Below are 22664 nucleotides of genomic sequence, written 5' to 3' on the forward strand. Positions count from 1 at the left end.
ATTCGTGTTTGTTACAGATTCGTAAGTCTTGTCAAAAGTCATGTTTTTTTCATAAATACTAAACATAGGTCACTCCTTTCGCAAAATCAGTATGGTCCCAGCAATCATGTAAATATGTCCAACCATGAAACATATTTAATTACACATTCCGGAAATAACTACTTCTTAAAACTATACCAAAAAGTATACAATAAAAATAAATAAATAAAAACATCACTATAGGGAATCCCCGCAGTGGCGGAATGTTTCGTCTGGAGGACGATTTTGCCTGTCGTTTCTTATCGTCCGTTTTACGGTTTTTCCCCTTTTCAAACTTAATTTTGGTCAACCATTTGTGATTAGGTTTCCTAAAGTTGATATGTTGACTTGACTTGCCCTGTAAAGAGGATTCATCAGTTCAACAACCTCAGTGGGTCGATTGATTGATGCATACAAGGACACATAATATGTTTTTGAACACGGTGAAATTGCCTCTGAAGCGTCACTAATGAAGAAAAGGAATATGTAGGTTACACTCATAAAATAGCTGTATCCGTATTCCTTACTTCAGTAGAACTCATGGTGTGGAGCCATGAAACGGTTCAAGCACCCAAGAGTTAATCAATCAATCACCGAACCAATAGCGAAGAAGCGGCGAGGATGCGTCACTGTAAACGGCAGAAGTTGGCTAACCATTGAACCTTAAAGGCGTTCTTGAGATTCAGCATCAGTATAAGTTATGGGCAACTTCGTATACACTTCACAATAGTTGTGTGTCGGTAATTCTGTTATACAGGAAGAAACAAGGGGAACTTTTCTGTTCTACTAGACGAAACAAAAGCAACTATTCTCTTCTACATGAAGAAACACGGGCAACTATTCTGTTCTACTAGACGAAACAGGGGTAACTTTAGTGTTTTTTTAGACGACACCAAGGCAACATTTGTGTTCTACTAGACGAAATAAAGGCAACTATTCTGTTCTACTAGACGAAACACGGGCAACTTTTCTGTTCTACTAGACGACACCAAGGCAACATTTGTGTTCTACTAGACGAAATAAAGGCAACTATTCTGTTCTACTAGACGAAACACGGGTAACTTTTCTGTTCTTCTAGACGAAACGAGGGCAACTATTCCGTTCTACTAGAGGAAACACGGGCAACTATTCTGTTCTACTAGAAGAAACACGGGCAACTATTCTGTTCTATTAGACGAAACAAGGGCAACTATTCTGTTCTACTAGAAGAAACACGGGCAACTATTCTGTTCTACTGGACGAAACAAAAGCCTACTATTGCTTTTTACCACTTCTGTGTTCTAAACCCCACAACTACAATGGGATTGGAACCAATATTGACGGTCATCATCTTTCTGGCCGCGGAGTGGATAACCGACATCGTTTCAATTTCGACAGGCTCCTTTGCAAAAGTTAATGCCTGTTTCGACCCAGCGGGAACTACTGCCATTGCCCTCAGTTTGCCGAATTTCCACAGGAGCATAAGAGTATTCTGTGCATCCAAGTGTCTTCAAGACGAAGGGTGTAAGTCATTTAGTGTCCACCCGTCCACACGGACATGCTACATAAATGATGTGGTTCTCCTAGACACTGAGTGTACGGACTCTTACCTTCATTTCAATTCTGACAAGGTAAGATGCAGCGCTTACTTCTTCATCTATTTGAAGGCGACTATAGGCTTGTTTATATGTGTCAAAGTTGGTAAGTTTTGTTGGTATTGGGTAGGTTTGGGTTAAAATTAAGTGTAATATATAGAGTGAGTGAGTGAGTGAGTTGGGTTTTACGCCGCTTTTAACAGTAGTCCAGTTATATCGCGGCGTGTCAGCTTAATGTGGGAGGAAAGCCCGAAGTGATGCAGGTCTCAGACGTTTACCACTTCGGTGAAACCCACGAGCACGGGTATGGTGCTGACAAACCTAGAAACATAATCGGGGCGAACCGGGATTCGAACCCACAATCATAGGTTTCTGGCATGCCCAAGGGACGCAACTCTGCACAGTGAATCGCGGCGCCTTAGACGACTGGGCCACCCGTGCCCCCTGTAATATATAGAACGTTGGGATGTTATAATTACAATTGTTGTTCGCTGGTGATATTTTAAGAATGTGCTTCAAGAATATTCGTTTATATGTGCTGTATTGAAACAACGTCTGTGTTCGGGAAGAAAGCTATAGGACCATGTTGATATCAGGCCAAGAGCTAAAGGTCAAATCCAATCCAAAATACAGTATGCGTATCGCCTAAAACAGATGCGGGGCGACTCCAAAGTGATCGTACAATACCCTGAAAGTTAATTCGAGCACCATTTACTCGATGTTCGACATATCGCTGGTGTACCTTCCTGGTCTCGGCAGAAACCTCTGATGGACAAATATAGATACCCTGTTTGCCTTTTACTGCCGATACATTCGATATATACTCATGAACATTTATTAAGCACCACCAACTTTTTCGGATATGTGCTACATTAAGACATAACTAGTGTGATTCATTGTTGGAAACACGACCTAAGAGTACAGTACTGACAAACAGAACACCTGTCACTACCATCACACAAATAATGAAGCTGACACTATCAATAGGTACCGGTTTATTGGCAACTGTTTGATTGACATTCTACTAGTTTGTGAGTAAGTAAGAAAAGGTACAACTTTATGGATAACAACTTCTGGTTTCCAGCTTGATAACAAGATCAGGTTTGTTTTCCTGGATAGGTTTGAGGCTGAATACGGGCCTATTCCAAAGAATTTCGTATTCATCACTTTCCACGCCGCCCTCCGTATATTCTGGGCCGTACCATGGATGGATCTCTGTCAAAACCACAAGCATGGCGAAGACGGCAATAACAGCTATCATGTTGCTTAAGATACTGTGTTCGTGCCAAAGCTGGGTATAATCTACACTTCATATTTACATTTTTATCATCATCATCATCATTATCGTTATCATTATCATTATTATTATTATTATACGCTCTTATACAGGTACTAGAATCTGCTTAAATGCGGTTTATATTTGTTCCCCGGCCAGTGGAGCCGTTTTTATTCCAGTATACAGCTGGAATATAGCACAGTGTGGCGTTTTAACAACAAACAAACACAAAACAAACACAAAACAAACATAATTGGGTTAAAGATGTTTCCCTGTATAACAGGAGAAATATTTTAGTATAACTTAGTAATATGAATATCTGCGTTATAAGTTCCAACATTAATACTATTGTATAATCTCCAGGAACCGCCATGTCTCAATGGTGGAGTGTACAACGAGGTTTCCAACTCATGTCGATGTTACAACAGCTACGTGGGTGTCAAGTGTGAACGCCTCATGCAAGGTAGGTATACTTCATATTGAACGCGACCGCCTCCGTGGTCGAGTGGTGCAGCGTCCGCCCTGATGGTTCGATCCCCGGCCGCGTCAAACCAAAAGACGTTAAAAGATAGTACTTGTTGCTACCCTGCCTGGTGCTCGGCATTAAGGAGCGAAAACAAGGAGTCAGTTTACTGTGTCTGAGAAAGGTATTCATGTTAAACTACTGCTAAAAACATCTCCAACTGCTGTCACAATTGTGTCTCCACACGGAGTTCGCCAAGCGTCGCACACCGTTTCATGTTTCCAGTCGCGAACGTATGGGATGTTTCACACGCTTCGGCTAGTCCTTAATATTTCGGCTAGTTTCTGGATGTCTTTGATCTGCGGCTACATAATGATTTTAAAAGATCTATTTGATTCTTTACGCGGCCTTTGGAATCCTGTTTCAGCCTATCCCGTATATCTTCAGGTCATTTGGTTTCATACGATCAGTTTTCCATTAACGAGACATAAAATTAGACACCCAGCATATTTGAAAAGATCATGTTTACATCTTACATCAAAATGTACACAACAAAGTTCTAAAATCTATAAACTGTAGAAGCTTAGAAGCAATCAATTTTTAAACACTTGCAAGTAAGCTGATACAAAGCCCAAAATGAAATGCCCATCTTCAGCATACTTACACATCCTCAGCCTCATAGATGTGTTCAATTATGTTGTAACAATACACACTGAAGATGCAAGGGATGACTCGTTAATCAGCAAATTGCAAATCATTACCACGTCAATGAACATAACCATGATGTATCCGGTGTCATACCACTTGATCCAATATGTATACCCAAGGTACTCAAAATCAATTTGAGCTTGTGTGAATGGGTTGTTCAGTTGGCTAAGTCTTTCATTCTCATCTGAGTGGTGATCCGGTTCAAAATCAATTCAAAGAGCACACTTACATGATTCAAGACAATACCAAGCTTTATTGGATATTTCATTACACGATATATATACACCTCGTCATAAATATCGCACCACCCACTTTTTTCACTAAGTAAAACTGGATCTTCAACCTCATAAAAATGGTGCTTAGAAAAGCACATTAAACTGTTTATATGGCCTCATGTGAGCGTTCAGTCAGAAAATTGACAACACAAGACCGAATTTGAGCACTAATTGAGGGTTTAATTGTAGCAAACTAAAGTTCACTAAAATCACCGTGAAATAAGGCGAAATAAGTACGGCTGCCGGAGTCGTTACAACAGACACACAACACAGTGCACATTTCATTAATGTCGAACACACTAGTTAGGTCCACAATGACTGGCCAACTGGCCAGTATCTGGTGTAACCGTCTCGCACTTGGATAACATGTTCTACACGCCGTCTCATGCTGGTCACCAGACGTCTGATTCTCTGCTGCCACTCAGCATGCAAATGCATGGGTCAATTCCTGAAGGTTCTGAACTGGAGGATCCCTTGCTCTCACCCTACGTCCCAAAATGTCCCACAAATGCTCAATAGGATTAATGTCTGGACTTCTGGCAGGCCAGGGTAGTGCCTCAATGGCGTTGTGTTGGAGATGCTGAACAACAGCTCGAGCACGATGTGGTCTGGCATTATCGTCCATGAAGACTGGACGTGTGGGCGAGAGCATGGTTATCGAAATGAGGCACAACAGCACCGTCCAGGATCAAGTTCTGGTACCTCTGTCCATTCAGTGTTCCGGGAACTGTGATGAGGTCAAGTTTACAATCGTAGGAACAACACCCCCACACCGTGACGGATCCGACCCCAAATGGAACATCAGCTTGAATGTTCCTCTGATCATATGCTGTGCCTCTCTGCCTCCAAACTCGTGCCCTCCCGTCTGTATGATGCAGCAAAAGTCTGCTTTCATCGGACCAGTGGATCCTTCTCCATGTCCTCAGATTCCAGCGAGCACGTGCTTGGCACCAGGCTAAACGGGCATGGCGGTGCTGATTTGTGTGGAGTGGACGTCTGATTGGTCGTCTTGCTCTCAATCCTGCAGAATTTAGGCGTCGTTTGATGGTTCTGATGGACACTCTGTTGTATGGATACCATCTATGTCGCAGCTGTGTACAAGTAGACTTTGGGCTTCGTCTGGCTTGGCGTACGAGAGCACGATCTTCCCTGTCATTGGTTTTTCTGGGACGTCCAGACCTCGGTGCATCCTTCACTTCACCGGAAGCAGTATGCTTACGTATTAGCCTGCTGATGGCAGTGTGATTAATGTTCAGTTGTGCTCCAATAGCACGACATGACATACCAGTCTGGTGCAAACCAATAATTTGCCATCTTTGGTTCAGAGGCACTGGACGCTTGGGCATTTCACTGGTTGGTCAAAATAAAGCTTAATTTATGCCTAAAACCAAATTTTAGTTGTGTCTGCCAACATGACATACGCCAAACGAGGAAATGCTGTGCATACTTCATTTTTAGCAAACCGACCCCCGGTACAAGCATGCTCAACGCAAGCATGCACGTGCAGCTCTGAACAGGGTGTGTTTGTGATATTATGTTCACAGATGGTGTAGTATATGAAAATTATATTTTCTACTTTTACTTTAAAATGTGTGGTGCGATATTTATGACGAGGTGTATACATGTACAGCAATAACTACATGTATAATCGTTCAAAGACATAAATATATAAACATAAACGATAAATATCAATGTGACCACATCTATGACTAAGTTTATCCCTATATACTTGAACGTCAATAAACACAGACTGTGTTTAATGCTAAATATCACATTCGTAGATCATAGTTCCCTGGCCTTTAACGATTAAAGGCTATTCTTCTTCCCTTACACCCAACAGTCAAGCAGTTTTGTCAGTATACTTTTGTAACACTATTCGGGGTTTGGACCCAACGTTTCCAACTTTCCGTTTGGTAGCGTTTCTTTTTTTAATCAGTTGACATCAAAGGTTATGCTACTTATGTCCCTCATCCACATCATCTCAGTATTTGAAAAGTACATCCCTCCAGTAGATGTGAGTACAAAGATGCCAAGTTGACTGGGTTTTGCTACACATGTTTTTGTAAAAAATGGTCTTTTATATATTTAAAAAATGCCATATCATACTGCTATTTTCATTGTTCTGTTTCAAAATTCCCTACATCCAAAATTGTTACAGTCTTTCAAGGATGAATTTGAAATGTGCCGTAAAAACAAAATCTCAGCTATTAGAAAATTAAAACCTCAGCCCCTGATGGCCCGCTCCTAAAATCGCTTTGTGGAACAGGGCCCTGGATGCCGTTGTACAAAACAAGTTTAGCCTACGATGTATGTCTATGTTAAGGTATGGGAGTTACGATCACCTTAGCGCTAAGATCGCTTAGTACAACGTCATCCTGATCAATAAGTAATGAAAGGTCTTGAAAGTAATACTTGCGAGCTATGGCCTATTTTAATAAAAAAAACCTGAAGTCACTGGGTACATCGGACGAACACTGTGGATGTACTTTGTTGGTATAACAAACAACTCCTCGAACCGTTTTTATAATATCTTTTCTTGGATTTTTCCTTGGTTATCGTTGTGCATGTGTGTAAACGATGCTCCCCAGTTTCACTGCATGAACCCCAGCTGAGTGTCCGAGGTTTTGTTTGACTTAAGTTTATTGTTCAAAGACAAGTGTTTAATGCAGTTATCTCTGAACATCGTTGTTGTGTTATGATGGCGAAGTTGCGGAAATCAAGAGCTTGATTACAATTCAGATTGGTATTAATGTGCCACATAAGGAATGTCGGGATATAGGTAAAGAAGATGGAGTGCTTTCCTCTCACATTCCCTTCCACATTACTTGGATTCAGAGAGTATGTTCAGATAGTGAAAAGATGAGTCTGGTTTAACGCCCCACTGAACACTATTTCAGCTATATCGATATCACGGCGTGGGATTGAATTGAAGAAAAAGCCTTTATCCATGAAATAAACTTCATTTCCTATAGGAAATGCTTTCCTGTGAGATCCCCTTTTGTTACCAGCTTTCTGGATTCGTGTTGTTCAATGTTAGCCTTGTGAGTCTGTTATTACAGCGCATGTTTCGGAACGTCAGGTAACGATTGCGGTAGATGGAGCATGTCCCCCTTTTTCAACCATATTGACGATATGACAAAACCCGATACATAATTCAACTAACACGTTCGGGTGTAAAACAATTATATCTTATTTCCTGTGTGTTTGTTACTCAATTCTATTTGTGTTTATTGAACAAACAAGTTCTAAAATTGTATTGATGGACCTTTACAAGAAAATTATCCTCGGTAACAATAACTTTCCGCTGGCGATTTCCCTTATTAATTCAGAGACGGGGCGTATCAAGACAGCGGTCGCGGATGCACGGACGTTTATCGACAGTGGAAACAAAATGTGCGTTGGTTGTTTTCTTGTCTTGAGACAAGATGGGGGCAGACAGCTTGAGGCTACATGGCTGGTTGGTTGGTTTGTTTGTTGTTTAACGCCGCACTCAGCGTGAAAGGGGACGCGGGTGGCCCAGCGGAATCCGACCAGACTCAGCTGGTCCCGGGTTCGAATCTCAGTGTGGCTTCATCTTCGTGTATAACTTTGGCTCCAACATTAAGCTTACATACAGCTTACATCAACATCATTACCCAATACCGTAGGTGCTTGGAACAAATTATGGTTACCACCGTCAATTAAAATCCTTCTTTGGACATTAATGATTAAAAATTACCTTCTCTGATACATTTGTCCGTTGTATATCATATATGGGATTACTTTTAAAAATGTGAAGTTTTTAATTTGACTCAGTATATTTCTAAAATCGGAGTAAAACCTCCGTCCACTCACTCCGTTCAAAAGTCCAAATAATAAGAATATGCTACGGAAAGGTTGCGTTTCGTGATCCCGTCCTGAGATACATGACGTATCGCTCCAAGGTGTATCATTACAGCGTCACGAGTGACCGTTATCCCGTTGAGGTGATGTCACGAGTTCTCGATCACTGCACGATTCGCACGTGCAACACGCAATCCTTGCACGACGCCAAGACTTCTGCAGCACAATAACTGGAACATAAATGCACTGTACATGATAAAGTGACGATCTCTCATTTGCGGCTCTGCTCCATCGATCCATGTAGCAAGTGCAAGAATTCGCTATGCTTAAATGAGGAGTGTTGTGAGAATCTCTAACCGCCGATGAATACCTTGGTTTGATTGCCCACTCTTGTGTCAACCAGCTGCTGAAATTTTGTTTGTTTGTTTGTTTGTTTCAGACTGCAATGATGGTTTTGTTTCTGGACATTACAACGGCATGAAAGACGTCTTTACCATCCACCCCACTGCATCGACGTACCCGTTTCAGGTGCGTATCCAATGAGTAAGTGAAATGGTTTGGCCAAGTGAGTGTGTTGTCTAGAGAGCGAGTGAGTTTTGTGATGACACCATTTGATTTCACTGTATCAGTTTTATATTACGCAATTGTTGGAACTCTTTTCACTCTATTGGGAGTCAGTAGTTTGGTATACTTGTTGGGAGAGGTTAGCGAGAATGGAGTGGTCACAACGTATGAGTCGGACCTGGCTGATTGTGTGTCATCGTACTCCGAGGTAATACTGTTCCCGAGATGAAGATCTTAAACCATTTCGTTATACCGCGAGAGGTTTGGTGGCTCGGTTCACTGTTTGTTTGTTGATGACGCCGCACTCAGCAATATTCCAGCTATATTATGGGGGTCTGTAAATAATCGAGTCTGGACCAGACAATCCAGTGATCGATAACATGTGCATCGATCCATGCAACTGGGATACGATGACATGCATCAACCAAGTCAGCGAGCCTGACCACCCGATCCCGTTAGTCGCCTCTTACGACAAGCATGGGTTGCTGAAGACCTATTCTACCCCGGATCTTCACGGGTCTCGGTTCATTGATTGTCATCGTACCCAAATTGCGTGGATGGATGTCCACGATGTCAATCATTGTCTGATCCACACTTCATTAGTTATAGGTTCCCGTGATATTGCTGAGTGCGGCGTAAACAACAAACACAACTTTATGTGAATTCAGAGTATTTTACTTTGGCCAAACCCGGTCTAGTGGTTCTATTTTCCGAGGCCACTCACAAATACTCTCAAATAATATATTGAATGTATATGCTTACGATATAATTGTAAGAGTAAGCTGTCAAGTTAATACCCTGGTGATTGCTGCGTTCGCTTTTAAGGCCAAAAAAACTAAGCGGCAAAAGAAGGTATAGGTTGGCAATTTGTAATTTTCCTAAAAACAGCGATAACTCGTGGAAAGTGGGTTTTGGGAATATGACTGCCCAGGAACAGGTACCAAAAAAACACCTCACTCGAACGCGCCACCTTTGACGGCGCTCGTGCGGTGACAAACAAATGGTGAAACAGGTCCCCAGCCTATGGCATAAACTGCACGTGCATGTTAGCTGTATAAATGTCGTTCGTCTGCAGGGTATAACCACACGTGATGAAAGCACACAAAAGAAATGCCACGACTGTCACAGGAGCAGAGAGAGAGAGAGCCATCGGTATGGCCGAAATGGGGGCAACACAGGCCCAAATTGCCAGAAGGTTTGGTTGTACACCATTGACAGTAGCCAGGCTGATTCAACGGTAAAGGCAGACAGGGAGGACATAGGGCAGGCCTAGAACCGGGCGACCCCGAGTGACAACACCACTGGAAGACGGTCAGATACGGCTCATTCACCTGTTAAACATATTCGTAACGGCGACGGCGACGGCAGCAACAGTGTTGGGAAATTCCATTAGCCAACGTACAGTACTACGAAGACTTCGTGCTGCTGAAATCCGAGCGTATCGTCCTTTCCGAGGAATGGTACTGACTGCTCAACATCGACGCCTGAGACTGCGATGGGCGAGGCAGGTTCGACGCTGGCAAGTGAGAAATTGGCGTCGAGTGCTGTTTACTGATGAAAGTCGGTTTAACTTGTTTCGAAATGACGGCAGAGAACGTGTTTATCGACGCAGAGGGGTACGTTTGGCTCCGGCGTGTATTCGAGAGGTCCATCCATTCGGCGGGGGAGGTGTAATGGTGCGGGGTGGTATTTGTGGAGATCAGAAGACTGATTTGGTGATTGTACAGGGAAATCTGAACGCTGTGCAGTACAGAGACCAAGTGTTGCAGCCAGTTGTGCTTCCGTTCTTACAAAACCAACAGCAGGGGACATTGTTTCAACACGACAATGCCAGGCCCCATACTGCAAGACTGACTCGGAACTTTCTAAACCAGCAGAACGTTGACGTTTTGCCCTGGCCTGCCCACTCACCCGATATGAATCCTATTGATCATCTGTGGGACCATCTTGACAGACAGATTAGAGCACGCCATCTGCCTCCTGTCAACAGACAAGAATTATATTTTTGGGCGGTCGGGTAGCCTAGTGGTTAAAGCGTTAGCTCGTCACTCCGCAGACCCGGGTTCGATTCCCGACATGGGTACAATGTGTGAAGCCCATTTCTGGTGTCCCCCGCCGTGATATTCCTGGAATATTGCTAAAAGCGGTGTAAACCGAACTCACCCACCCACCCGTTATATTTTGAGTAACTCAAGTGACTACCGTAAATTATCTGACCTGATATGTGTCAATATGCATTTCTGTGGAATGACTTGTGACCGCTTCTCGGCCAACGGATAAGGCGCAAATCTTGCATTGCATATTAAACATAGATATTTATACTAGAAACGGTTTTCCTTTGTTCGTACTGTTCCAACCAAACTCACTGACTCTTTCTGACCGTTTGCATTCTCGAGCCATCTTATGCATCATACGCAAAAGCAAGCTGTGTACCTTACTTCTTCTGTAAGACGCAGGCCCTTCAATACGCCAGGTTATATGCTCTGTCAAACAAACAAAAACTGTCTCTAATACAGTGATATGTTGTTGATTAATAATGACCGTTTCCTGCAAATGTACCCTTCGTATGACTAGAATTTGGGATTTGGTGAGGTAGTTAGTTGTCACTGTGCCAGCTTTAAACAGAATACACACCGGCCTCTAAAAGACGGCATCTTCCCGAGGCAAGGGAGTTAACTGACTTTAAAAGTCGAGTTTCCACCCTTGCCGAACAAGGCTGGAATTCCTGGGCTCGATCGTAGCGCCACCGGTGGCTGTTACGATATGTCCCTCATTATCCTCTCCTATAGACCAATCCGATTCCACCTCTCGTATCACTTGCATTTGTTTCAAACAAAATGGCGGCGCCCAGTCAAGACGATCTGATCGATAATCAAGATTTATATTCTGATAAAACGGGTCTTACATCGCGAAGTGCATCAAATCACGTGAGCACCTTGATTAAAAACATGAAAAGACTTGGAAAATGTATGCTGACAACGAGTTGGCGGTGCACATGCTTTACATATCCTGCAATCGACCGAAATCTGCACGACAGTTTACTAACCTGATTTCGATTTCGGTGCGCGATTTTGATTGGACTATGCATAGACTCGTTAGTCCAGCCAAAATATAACTCCATAATACCAGCCTAGTTCGGCAAGGATGGAAACTGGACTTTTATAGTCAACGGCTTGTGCGAAATTAATACTCGGTCGTTTTTGGAGCAAATACGGTATGACAGTTGTGTTGCAGTGTTCTCAATAAATGCCTGTCCCATATCCAGTACCCAGAAATAATACTGTAACCAGACAATAGTAATCTTTAAATCCAATTTCCTGCCAATCTAGTAATATATATTCCAAGTTGTAAGCCCTGTTCAGCATACGGTATATATTCATTCTAAAGGTGGTAGGTATCTTCATCAATGTTATCTGGTGCTATTTGATACCAGGCTGTACATTTTCATCACTGTCGTGCCTAACCAGTTGCTGATTTGAGCTATTTTATTGCGATTGGCATATATTACAGAATCACAATTAGACGTCGACCGTGCTGTGAATATTGCCTTGGCAGCAGGAAATTGGCTTGGCAATTTTCGTTTTTGTCGTATTTTGCTACTGTTAACATTCCAAGTGAACATTCACGTGAAAATACGATCAGTCATTAAATCGGCCCATTTCAGTGTATTCCTATACTCTAGCTGACATAGTACTGACTGCGGCGTTCAACAACAATCAAAACAAATTTACTATTTCCAATATAATTAATAATATCATATAATTCCAATTTCATTAAAATTAGATCTTAGTTCTCGCTGCCCTTAACACAGATCTCAGGACATCCCATGACGGGTCACGTAAGGACGATCTTTCACCTGACCAATCAGAGCGTCGCTTACCAGATCGGGAAAGTCACACGCGGAATGTGTTTTCTAATCATGCAAATTCGAAATGGTTAACATGGGGTATTCTGAACGACAGTTACAGCCTTTACGGCGGATTACGTCAAAACCCTCGTCCATCTCTCGCTTAAATGCATTAAAATTTGAAACGGAAAAGCCCGTGGTTAGTATTGCCATACAATTTCGGTCATCTATTAGACATCGCAGAATTTTCTTGTGTTCAGTTTTTATTTTGAATTGATATCTTTTAAAGCGTAGTTTGCAATGGATATCGTCAGTTTTGAAACTAGTGTCGCAGAGCTCGAACAAGCTGATTTCTGATTGGCTGATGTCGACTTCTTGCTTGTCATTTGATTGGTCGGCCAAAGTTCGCAAAAGGTCGTTCTGTAATGGGATATCCATATATCTTTGTGTTGTGGTAGCGAGCACTAAGCTCTGGTTTTAATGAGATTCATATAATTCGAGCAATAAATGTTTTAGGTTTTTTGTGAAATGGAGTGGGGAGGAGAGTTGTTCGTTCTTCGACGAGCATACGACGCCCCCTACGTCAACTTCAGCCGAGGCTGGAACGACTACAGGGACGGGTTCGGTGACATTTCTATGGGAGGCAACTTCTGGCTCGGGAATGAAAAGATTCATCTGATCACCACAAGTAGAGATCATCTACTTGGCATCGAAGGCATTATGGCCGAACCTCCAGAAATATCCACGTGGAACTACAGGCAACATTTTTATCACATGTTTAAGGTGAATCGGGATATACACAACTAGTCCGTCAGTCAGTCAGTCGTGAAATCTAGACGAGCTAGTTTTCTATAAAATTCGAAATATTTTACATAACCCCTTTTCTGAAATGATTTGCGGACTCGTTGGATAGAACCAATGGCGGCTACCCCTGTGAATACCGTAAAAGCTCTAACTCTGGAACCTCAAACTCTGGCCCTTGTTCCAGACAATACTGATATTGGTCCGTATTTTTAATTCGGATCATACTGGGGGAATAAAACCTCATCGATTTAAACTATATACATGTATCGCGACTACGTAGCTACAGGGGCGGTCGGGTTGCCTAGTGGTTAAAGCGTTCGCTCGCAAAGCCGAAGACCCGGGTTCGATTCCCGACATAGGTACAATGTGTGAAGCCCATTTCTGGTGTCCCCTGCCGTGATATTGCTGGAATATTGCTAAAAGCGGCGTAAAACCATCCTCACTCACTCACGTAGCTACACTGTACAGCACATATACTTGATGTTTCTGCTGTGGATTTACGGATTTAAAACTGACGGAAAGTGGCAGATTTCTGTACTGCCTAGTGTCCACTTTCAACTAAGAGTAGTTAAGACATTACCGCATATAAACGTTCAGCTAGAAGTCTAGGCTGAATCACAGTTCCTGAACCATATTATTTCCCCTTCCGCGCAGGGGACATCGGGTAGGCTAGTGGTTAAAGCGTTCGCTCGTCAGGCCGAACACCCGGGTTCGATTCCCGACATGGGTAAAAGTGGCGTATAGATGCCATTATAGATGCGATATTTTGTTACGATATAAGTAATTCCTATTGCACCCATTGCTACTGTATGTATATATGTACTATAGGCCTAATAGCTATGGCCTTTTCAGTACTTGAAATAAAGATTGAAGTGGCGTAAAATCAAACTCACTCTCCCACCCTTCCGCCAAGCCATTAGTGTAATGCTATAGCTCCAAATGAAGCAAGTTTACACTTTCTACTGGTTCTTAATCTCCCATCTTCTGGGACTCTTTTTCAAATCAAATTGAGTTGTTTGTTTCAATCAAAATCATATATTTTTTAGAAGCTAAGCGTTTGTCTACCAGTACCAGCAGTCAACAAGTGTTTTACAAAATAATGTTGTTTTTGCTATGGAGATAGAATCTTATTCGCTTCGCCCTTTAATCGCCATACCTTTGCGGGCAATCTTATCGTATATTTCATCAGAGGCTATATACCTGCATACAACTTCATTCATATTTTCAAAACCATGTTCACGTTATCCTGGAATACTCTGTTTGTAGGTATCTTCCGAAAGTAACGGATATCGCTTTTCGGTGACCTACCATTACCCGAAGACAGGCGACCACGTTCTCGACGACTGCATGTCAAACCTCGAGGGAATTCCATTTTCCACCATAGACAACGACAGTTCCGCCGGAAGTTGTGCAGGCGCATACATGTCAGGATGGTGGTTTAAGGACTGTTCGTTGTGTAACCCGACAGGGATAATACAACCCGTTTCCGAGACTGTCATTTCTTCAGATCCGACATCCATGACCTGGCCAGTCCCAACAAACATGTCTGCTCGGTTCCTGAGGATGTTTTTGAAGCATAAAGTTGGATAACAACTTTCACGTGCTTCATTTTGGTTTCTTTGAAAAGGACCTCAGAGAAGGTATTATATCACGGACATTGCTTGTGAAAATATTGACTTATTGTTTTGCTAACTTGACTTATAATATATGATCGAAAAAAGCTCAGAATAGTTTCATTTTCAGAAATTTATTCTCCCGATACTGAAGATCTCTGGCAGCAAGAAAGCTGGAATGATTACATTTTATTTGGATGTACTCCATGAAAGAAGATGGATCTTCTTTGTTATATAGCAATCGTTTTGATTTTGTTTGTTGTCTTTGATCTTAACGGGTCCAATCGCTTGGAAGTTAATCATCACTCCAAGGTTTAAATAATCATAGACATCCATTGTGCAATACAATAAATTTATCAATATTTGCTAGAGCGTGTTTTGAATGATTTTAGACATTGAAACACGCTTCACGAACAAAGAAACTTTATGATGTGCTGGACTGGAAATTTTTGATTAACAATTATTATCATGTCCTCGTTAAAGTTGATGTTTGTATCGACATGAGTGTGAATTAATTTGTTATATAAGTCACGGTTTCCGCGTTTGAAGATTTCTCTATGTTAATAATTAACGACTGTTTGAGATTATATAGCCATAGTGTAGCCAAGGTTTGCAGTGCTAACAATTCTGAATGGAGTTCATATCTGTGTAAAACATTGGAGACAGGTATACACTTAAGACAGACAGTAAACCTTAAGAACAAAAATTTTCCCAAGCATTTTCGGAACAGATTAGTATTTTCAAATATAGCAGAGATAGACCCCTTCTCTTTTCAGATTTATTGTAAATGGACTTTGAATGCAAGTACTGTACCTATCTGCCAAGTGTTATTAGCCTTAGGATATGACTTTCCTGATTAGATAATGATTTTAACACACACGCACACGCGCACGCACGCACACGCACACACACACACACACACACACACACACACACAGCCATTTGCAGTTGATAATTAGATAAAATATATAAAATCATTGTCTAATTATCAACAGCAAAAGGACAGGTCTAAAAACAGTATGTTATTTCCATCAGTTCGTTATAAGCGTGTTCGTTATAACCGTGTTATGTATATAATTATCCAAGTCACATTCTACACGTTTATAACACTTGGCTGATAGGTACAGCACTTGCAGTCGAGGTGTTGGACTGACGGGTTAGTGATGGGTAGGTAGGCGGAGTGATGTGGGGTGGGGTTGCCAACTGGTTAAAACGTTCGCTCGGCACATCGACCGGGGTTTTAAAAAAAAAAAAAGTACTCACGGAAATGACAAAAAACTGTTTTTTCGATCTCAGATTTTAAATAAATGCAGTTAATATACAAAATATATAAATATTCAAACAACTCAATTAGTACTAATTGGGCCTTGGCACAAATACAGCGTATCAAAGGTTTTTATGTCGTTTTACACGTAAAAGTGTGTAAAAATATGAACAAAACAGACTATTGTGAAACTGAGAATGACCAGGGGTTAGTAGATCAAGGTGAATGTCCATGACCTATGACACCTTGACGACAGGTGAAAACAGGTGCTTGAAACCCACGTGCATGTGATTTGTCAGTGGTTAGTGATTTGTGAGTGGCATTGTGGGATAGTGAATCATCGTCAAAATATCAGAACGTAAAAGTAACATATTCCCTTCTCAAACAACAACTTACATGTCATTATTATTATGTACATAAACATAGCTGTTATTTTTATTGTTGTTTTGATAACTTTTTTCCAGGCTAATTTGCATAATGCCTATAGCCTGTTTCTGCTATGTCAATTTGGACTTAGTTTCATTTTTGAATGTTGAAAGTGCCTACAAATTACCTCCTGTAAAGTACATTTTGTATTGAGCGCTGAGATAAAACTAGCAAATCCAGACTAGTACTTTTCCAGTTGTTTTGTTATTTCGTATTTACATCTACCTAATGCTTTGTGTCGATTATTAAATCCAGCAAAACAGGTGTTTTTTTAATTTCCATGAGTACTTTTGTGCTCACCTTTGCTCAAGAGACACATCCCATTGTCGCGTCCTGGCATTGATGTGGCTGGTGTATTGATTACATAAGTTAGAGAAATGAAATTTTAAGCACTGATGTAACTGGTAATGATCTCATATAAGTGTCCTAAATTCATTTTTGAGTTATTGCCTTTGATCCATGTCAACTTATTTCAACAAATGACAAGTTTTCCCAGGAACTACTGAAGTTACATGAATGAAACTTTCAAATATTATGTAAGAGATATATATATATATTTGTAAGAGTTTGAAAAGTGTGCCATGTATTATTTTGTTACAGAGAAGGCGCATTTGTGTGTATTAATTTCACATTTAATCAGATTTTCTCATGACATGAAGCCTCCCCAGTACCTATCTCTTCTTAAGGCGTTATAGTTATAGGTCTTTTTTTATAGTTTACATTAACTACCATATTATTTACTACTATGTGAACAAACCTAATTCTAATGTGCCCCATGGTGGGGAATAGTGATAACGCTGTATTCGTGTTTGCAAATGTAATGTGAAAATTGGATATTTGCAAGTGTTAGATTTACTATACGTAATAAAACGTTGTTAACAGACATTTTGTTATTGTTTTAAGAAGTTGAATGAATGAAAGTTTATGAAGTTAGTCGGCCCAGTTCATTAGTAAACAGCAGCTATATTTGTGTATTGGTGTACAACATTTCAACAAAATCTTAACAAGAGCAATATGTGGTCAAGTCTCGTCAGGGGGCACGGGTGGCCCAGACGTCCAAGGAGCCGCGATTCGCTGTGCAGATTTGCGTCCCTTGGGCACGCCAGAAACCTATGATTGTGGGTTCGAATACCGGTTCACCCCGATTATGTTTCTAGGTTTGTCAGCACCATACCCGTGCTCGTGGGTTTCACCGAAGTGGTAAACGTCTGAGACCTGCATCACTTCGGGCTTTCCGTAATATAACTGGAATAGTGTTAAAAAGCGGCGTTAAACCCAACTCACTCAAGTCTCTTTAGCCCGCATAAGGCATGTTTGGGTTAAACAAAGACGCGCGTGCTTGCGTGCGTGTGTATACGTCTTTGGGTTGAATGAACTTTTTGTCAAATAGGACCATTTTACCGTTGAATGAGTGCATGTGCGTTGTTCACTTGTAATAACGTGGAATGACGTCAGCGACGGATCCGGGTGAGACAAAGGTCAACGAGGCTATTTCTAGGAAACTGCGCCTTTATTGTGGCAGATGCTGCAAAGCTTGAAAGGTGCTGGAGAGAGAGGTAGAGGTATGTTTTGGTTTATATTATCAGGTTAATCCAACATACGATTATACCAATGTTGCAAGTGAGTGAATATGGTTTTACAACGCATTAGGGAACGATCTTAACACATTATACCCGTCTGGATTCGAACCCGGATCTCTGAGGGACGGTTTGACCAGTCGACTACAACAACGCCATAACTTAAGGTAGAAAGCTGTGGCTGTTATATCAAGAAGACAAAGCATCTAGCACGTGAATGTATATTGAAAAACATGAGAATGAATACGAAAGGAGATAAAAAAAATTAAAAATACAATATTTTACATATACTGTACACGTAAAGAGCATAGTATCATACAGTGATTGAGCAAGTTTGGTTTAACGCCGCGAAAAATATTTCAGTTCTATCACATCGTGTCTGTGTGCTTTCGGAGGAACACCCGAAATTGTGCAGGGGTCAGACGTTTACCGCTTTTTGTGAAACCCACGAGCACGGGTATGGTGTTGACAAACCTTGAGACATAATCAGGGCGAACCTGGGATTCGAACCCCTCTGGCGGATCCAGAAAGTGGGTGGGGCGTGCGAGAATTACCGCACATTGAACGACTGGACCACCCATAAAATATATATAAAAACGTTTGCTTCTTGCAAATGAATAGATCTACAGTTTTATGAATATATAATTGATTTACCTCCTCATTTACTTTACTATATACGGTACGTATGACCAGTATCTTGCGGGGTTGGGCAAGATGTTTATACAGGATACAACTGTAGCGTCATCACACCGGATAGAATATAAGGATGGGTTACTTAAGCATTTATACAGGCAATAAACACACATTCTACATTTCTACTGTCGAGCTGAGCTGACAACCAGTTTGTGTGTATCCGCTGTTTTGTAACACATTACAAGTTGTTTATTTTTACATCAAACTATTCAGGTAGACCTTTGAAGATTCTTTCACAACTTGTATTCTGTAGTCATACTGTCGTGGTATGTTTACAGAATTTTATGTTTTCTTAAGTTCTTTTTAATTTACAAATTATAATTTTGTTCTGTAAATATATACGTTATACCGTATACTCTAACGTCATCTTCAAAGACGACTTGAATCTGAAATATTTCTCTATGTGTAAGCAACAATATTGACCTTCAACCATGTAAGATACAATAAGATGTCTGGGACAATTTGACGGGATTAAATTATTTCAACCAAACCAGTTGTGCTGAACATTATGCCAATATGTCTATGACATGAACACTTTATACGATGAAACCTCGTTGATCCGGAAATCCCGCATTTCCCCGACATGCTGTTTGGAACATATAACCCTTAATTTTGTACTTATTCAAACAGCCATAAGTTAACTTACATAAAGCGTTTACATAGACCTTTTATTGACGTTTCTATAAGTTATTTTTATCCACCCAAGTGCTCTTTAAACATTAAGTCCCTATTTAATGATTATAGAAAATGTATGTAGTTTTCTATACAGCTACATTTTAATGTTTGGTGGGTTTTAATATGATTTATATGTTTTAAACATGTTTTAAGAAGTGTCTCTGAAGCTTTTACCAGGATTGATATTATACATTTCATTGCTGAGATAACATGTTATATTTTTATTATGTACAATATGTGACACTATTATAAAAAATATCTTATCTGGTCTTTCGTTACACTCTCGGTAACATCGCTGCCACCAAGCTCGTTCGCGGAGCTCTCTATACTATCGCTGCCACCAGTCAAAACTCCACACTGTGATGATTGTTCACAACCATGCTTAGAGTTGAACTCGCAACCGACTGACCGTTATGTTTACAAACAAGTGACGACTTGCATTGCATTGCTAACTTCAACAACTGAATGTTCTTTGTTATGTTACTGAGCATGTTTGTTTTTTCGTGATTCCTTTGGTCAGTTTCTTTTTATCATGTATCATGTATGACTGTTTGACTCAGAGATTAACACAATTATACTGTTGTTTGTCCAAATATGGTAGTCGTTGGTTCGAATCCCGATTTCGCCCTGATTATGATCCTTGGACTGTCAACACCTTGCTCGTTCTCGTATGGGTTTAATTTACCGCTAGTCAAAGTGTTTTTGTTCTAGGAGTCTCTTTCATGAGTCCGAAGCCGCCACGTCATGTGGAATACTGTTTTTTAAAGCCGCGTTTATCTCAACTCGCTCGTTAATCACTTATTATGTTTTGCTTACTAATCAATCATTATGTTTTGCTTACAGACGCAAAATGAATACACAGGCTAAAGTTCTCGTTTTGGTCCTGATTGTGACTTTAGTAAGTCAAGGTAAGGTCCTCGGAAACAACAATTGTAGTATTTCCACCGTGACCTTAGATTGACGTGTCTTTGAAAATAGTTATGAGACATATTTCCTAAGCATTGTTTCGATTTATCGTAATATATTTATCAATTGAATGACACTCGGATAAACGTTATAGGCTTATCAAGATGGATGGAATGTATGTGTATTGTCGATGGGAGACTTTGAGTGTGATGTACGGATGAGATGGTGGTGGGTGTGGAAATGATGTGATGTTTGGAGTTTGGATGGGTAAAGGTGAGTTGGTTTAGGAGTGGGTGTGGTTTTGTAGTTGAGTGGTTTTGGCTGTGGATGTGGATGTGGATGGGAGTCGGTGTTGTGGCTCGTGTGTGGATGTTAGTGTGTGGGTGTGAAGTGTGGGGGGTGGAGGGGTGGGGTGTGTGTGGTGTGAAGTTGATGAATGTATTTGTGTGGTTTGGATGTGTGTTTATGTCAGTGAGTGGATATAGTTTTACGCCGCTTTTAGCAATATGCAAGCAATATCACGTCGGGAGACACCAGAAATGGGCTTCGCACATTGTACCAATGTGGGGGAATCGAACCTGGGGCTTCGGCGTGACAAGCGAACGCTTTAACCTGTAGGCTATCTCTCTGCCTTATGTGTATGTGTGGGTGTGCGTGCGTGCGTGCTTGCGTGCGTGCGTGCGTGTGGGTGTGCGTGATGATTTGGGTGTAGGTGTAAATGGTTTTGTGTGGCGTATGTTCAGCGGGTCTAACAATATCAACCTGCTGGGTTGTTAACAAATCTTACGACTTTCACGTGCAAGGATGTCATCGTCTTTTCAGGTTTGGGTCAGCCGAGAGTCCGCGAAACTTGCGGGGCACGATCTTGCAGTGTGGACGAGGAAGAGTGCTACTGGTCATGTCGTCACGAGTGCTATGGCGACGGCGCATGCGGATATGAAATGGAATATGGAAAATATGTCTGCGAGTGCTACGATTAATAGAGCACCTTATGTATAGCGTTCTTCTGCAGAAACGCTTTATTGTCTGTGATTAAAGATGAAAAATATGAGAGACGCGCCATTGGATAATAACATCCTACGCGTATTAGATATTCAAGGTCACCGGAATTTGCATCTCTTGTGAACAGAGTAAAAGATTCCCCTTTTTTGTGAATAAAAGAGTCTGAATAAACCTTTTTAAAACGTTTTTCAAATATCTAAATCAAGCACAGTCGTTTTTAAATATACTTTGTGGGCATCAAACTCTTAGTGAGTGAGTGCGTGAGTGAGTATGGTTCTACGCCGCTTTTAGCAATATTCCAGCAATATCATGGCGGGGGACACCAGAAATGGGCTTCACACATTGTACCCATTGTCACCCGCCGTGACGAGTAAATGCTTTAACCACAAGGCTACCCGACAGCCCCATCAAACTCTGAATAACCCGGAAATTAAGACCCCGTTGGGAACGCCGAGTTACAACTGATCCCCAGCAACCAATGTTGGTCGTAAGAGGTAACTGAATGGATTTGGACGTCATGCACGGTATATTGGTATAGTGGTATATTGCCTGCCATCTAGCCTTGCTCCAAGTCTGTACTGAATGATATGTCTATGGATGTATAGTAATTATCTTCTTATTAAGGCAAGACTAAATAAGCAGACAGTCAAAGGACGCCAGTCTTTTATGGGGGCTTGTTCTTATGATTTATATTATCTAGGATTTAAACAAATAATAATTGCCTAAGAGGCTTGTGCAAGTCTACCTGCCATCGTACGGGCTAATTTTGTGCACGACTATGGTATTTGACTTTCAAATGCCCCATGTATCAAGATTAACTGCATTTACTGTGATATATACATGCGACTTGTAAGCATAATGATTTCTTGATTTGTAGACCTGGGATGTAGAAATGCTGAGTTTACGTTTTGAATGTGATCCCAGCAAATGTTTCCGTAAAATGTGCTCGAAGAATTACAATACGATTTTAGGAATTGGAGTGACATTTCTTTAGAAACAGGGTATGTTCTGGTCACTCCTTTAAAACACGCACTTTGTTTTCTCTAAATTCACACAACACATTTTAGGTTACCCAGCATGTCCAACGAGCGATATGTTTTTTTGTTGAACATAGGGACAATTTTATTTTCAGCGTTTTTTTCTCGAAAAGGTTATTT

General features: G+C 41.1%; 1 protein-coding gene and 1 long non-coding RNA gene across 3 annotated transcripts; both read left to right on the top strand.

Moving 5' to 3' along the window:
* Window positions 1-674: 674 nt before the first annotated feature.
* LOC124140538 (fibrinogen-like protein 1) lies at window positions 675-16191 on the top strand. Its single transcript, XM_046508168.2, has 5 exons — window positions 675-1628; window positions 3232-3331; window positions 8576-8664; window positions 13064-13330; window positions 14618-16191. The coding sequence occupies exons 1-5, from the start codon at window positions 1317-1319 to the stop codon at window positions 14939-14941; spliced, it is 1092 nt and encodes a 363-aa protein (XP_046364124.2). The 5' UTR covers window positions 675-1316; the 3' UTR covers window positions 14942-16191.
* A 1965-nt stretch (window positions 16192-18156) lies between these two features.
* On the top strand, window positions 18157-21660 carry LOC124140541. Of its 2 annotated transcripts, none has more exons than XR_006861933.2 (3): window positions 18157-18216; window positions 20443-20507; window positions 21328-21660. It is a non-coding gene; the product is annotated as an uncharacterized LOC124140541 (long non-coding RNA). The 2 variants fall into 2 exon arrangements; XR_006861932.2 differs by lacking the exon at window positions 18157-18216 and adding an exon at window positions 19031-19076.
* Window positions 21661-22664: the final 1004 nt, after the last annotated feature.

The sequence above is a fragment of the Haliotis rufescens genome, unplaced genomic scaffold, assembly GCF_023055435.1.
Source record: "Haliotis rufescens isolate VD_foot unplaced genomic scaffold, xgHalRufe1.0.p SCAF_4, whole genome shotgun sequence".
NCBI classification, from domain to species: domain Eukaryota; kingdom Metazoa; phylum Mollusca; class Gastropoda; order Lepetellida; family Haliotidae; genus Haliotis; species Haliotis rufescens.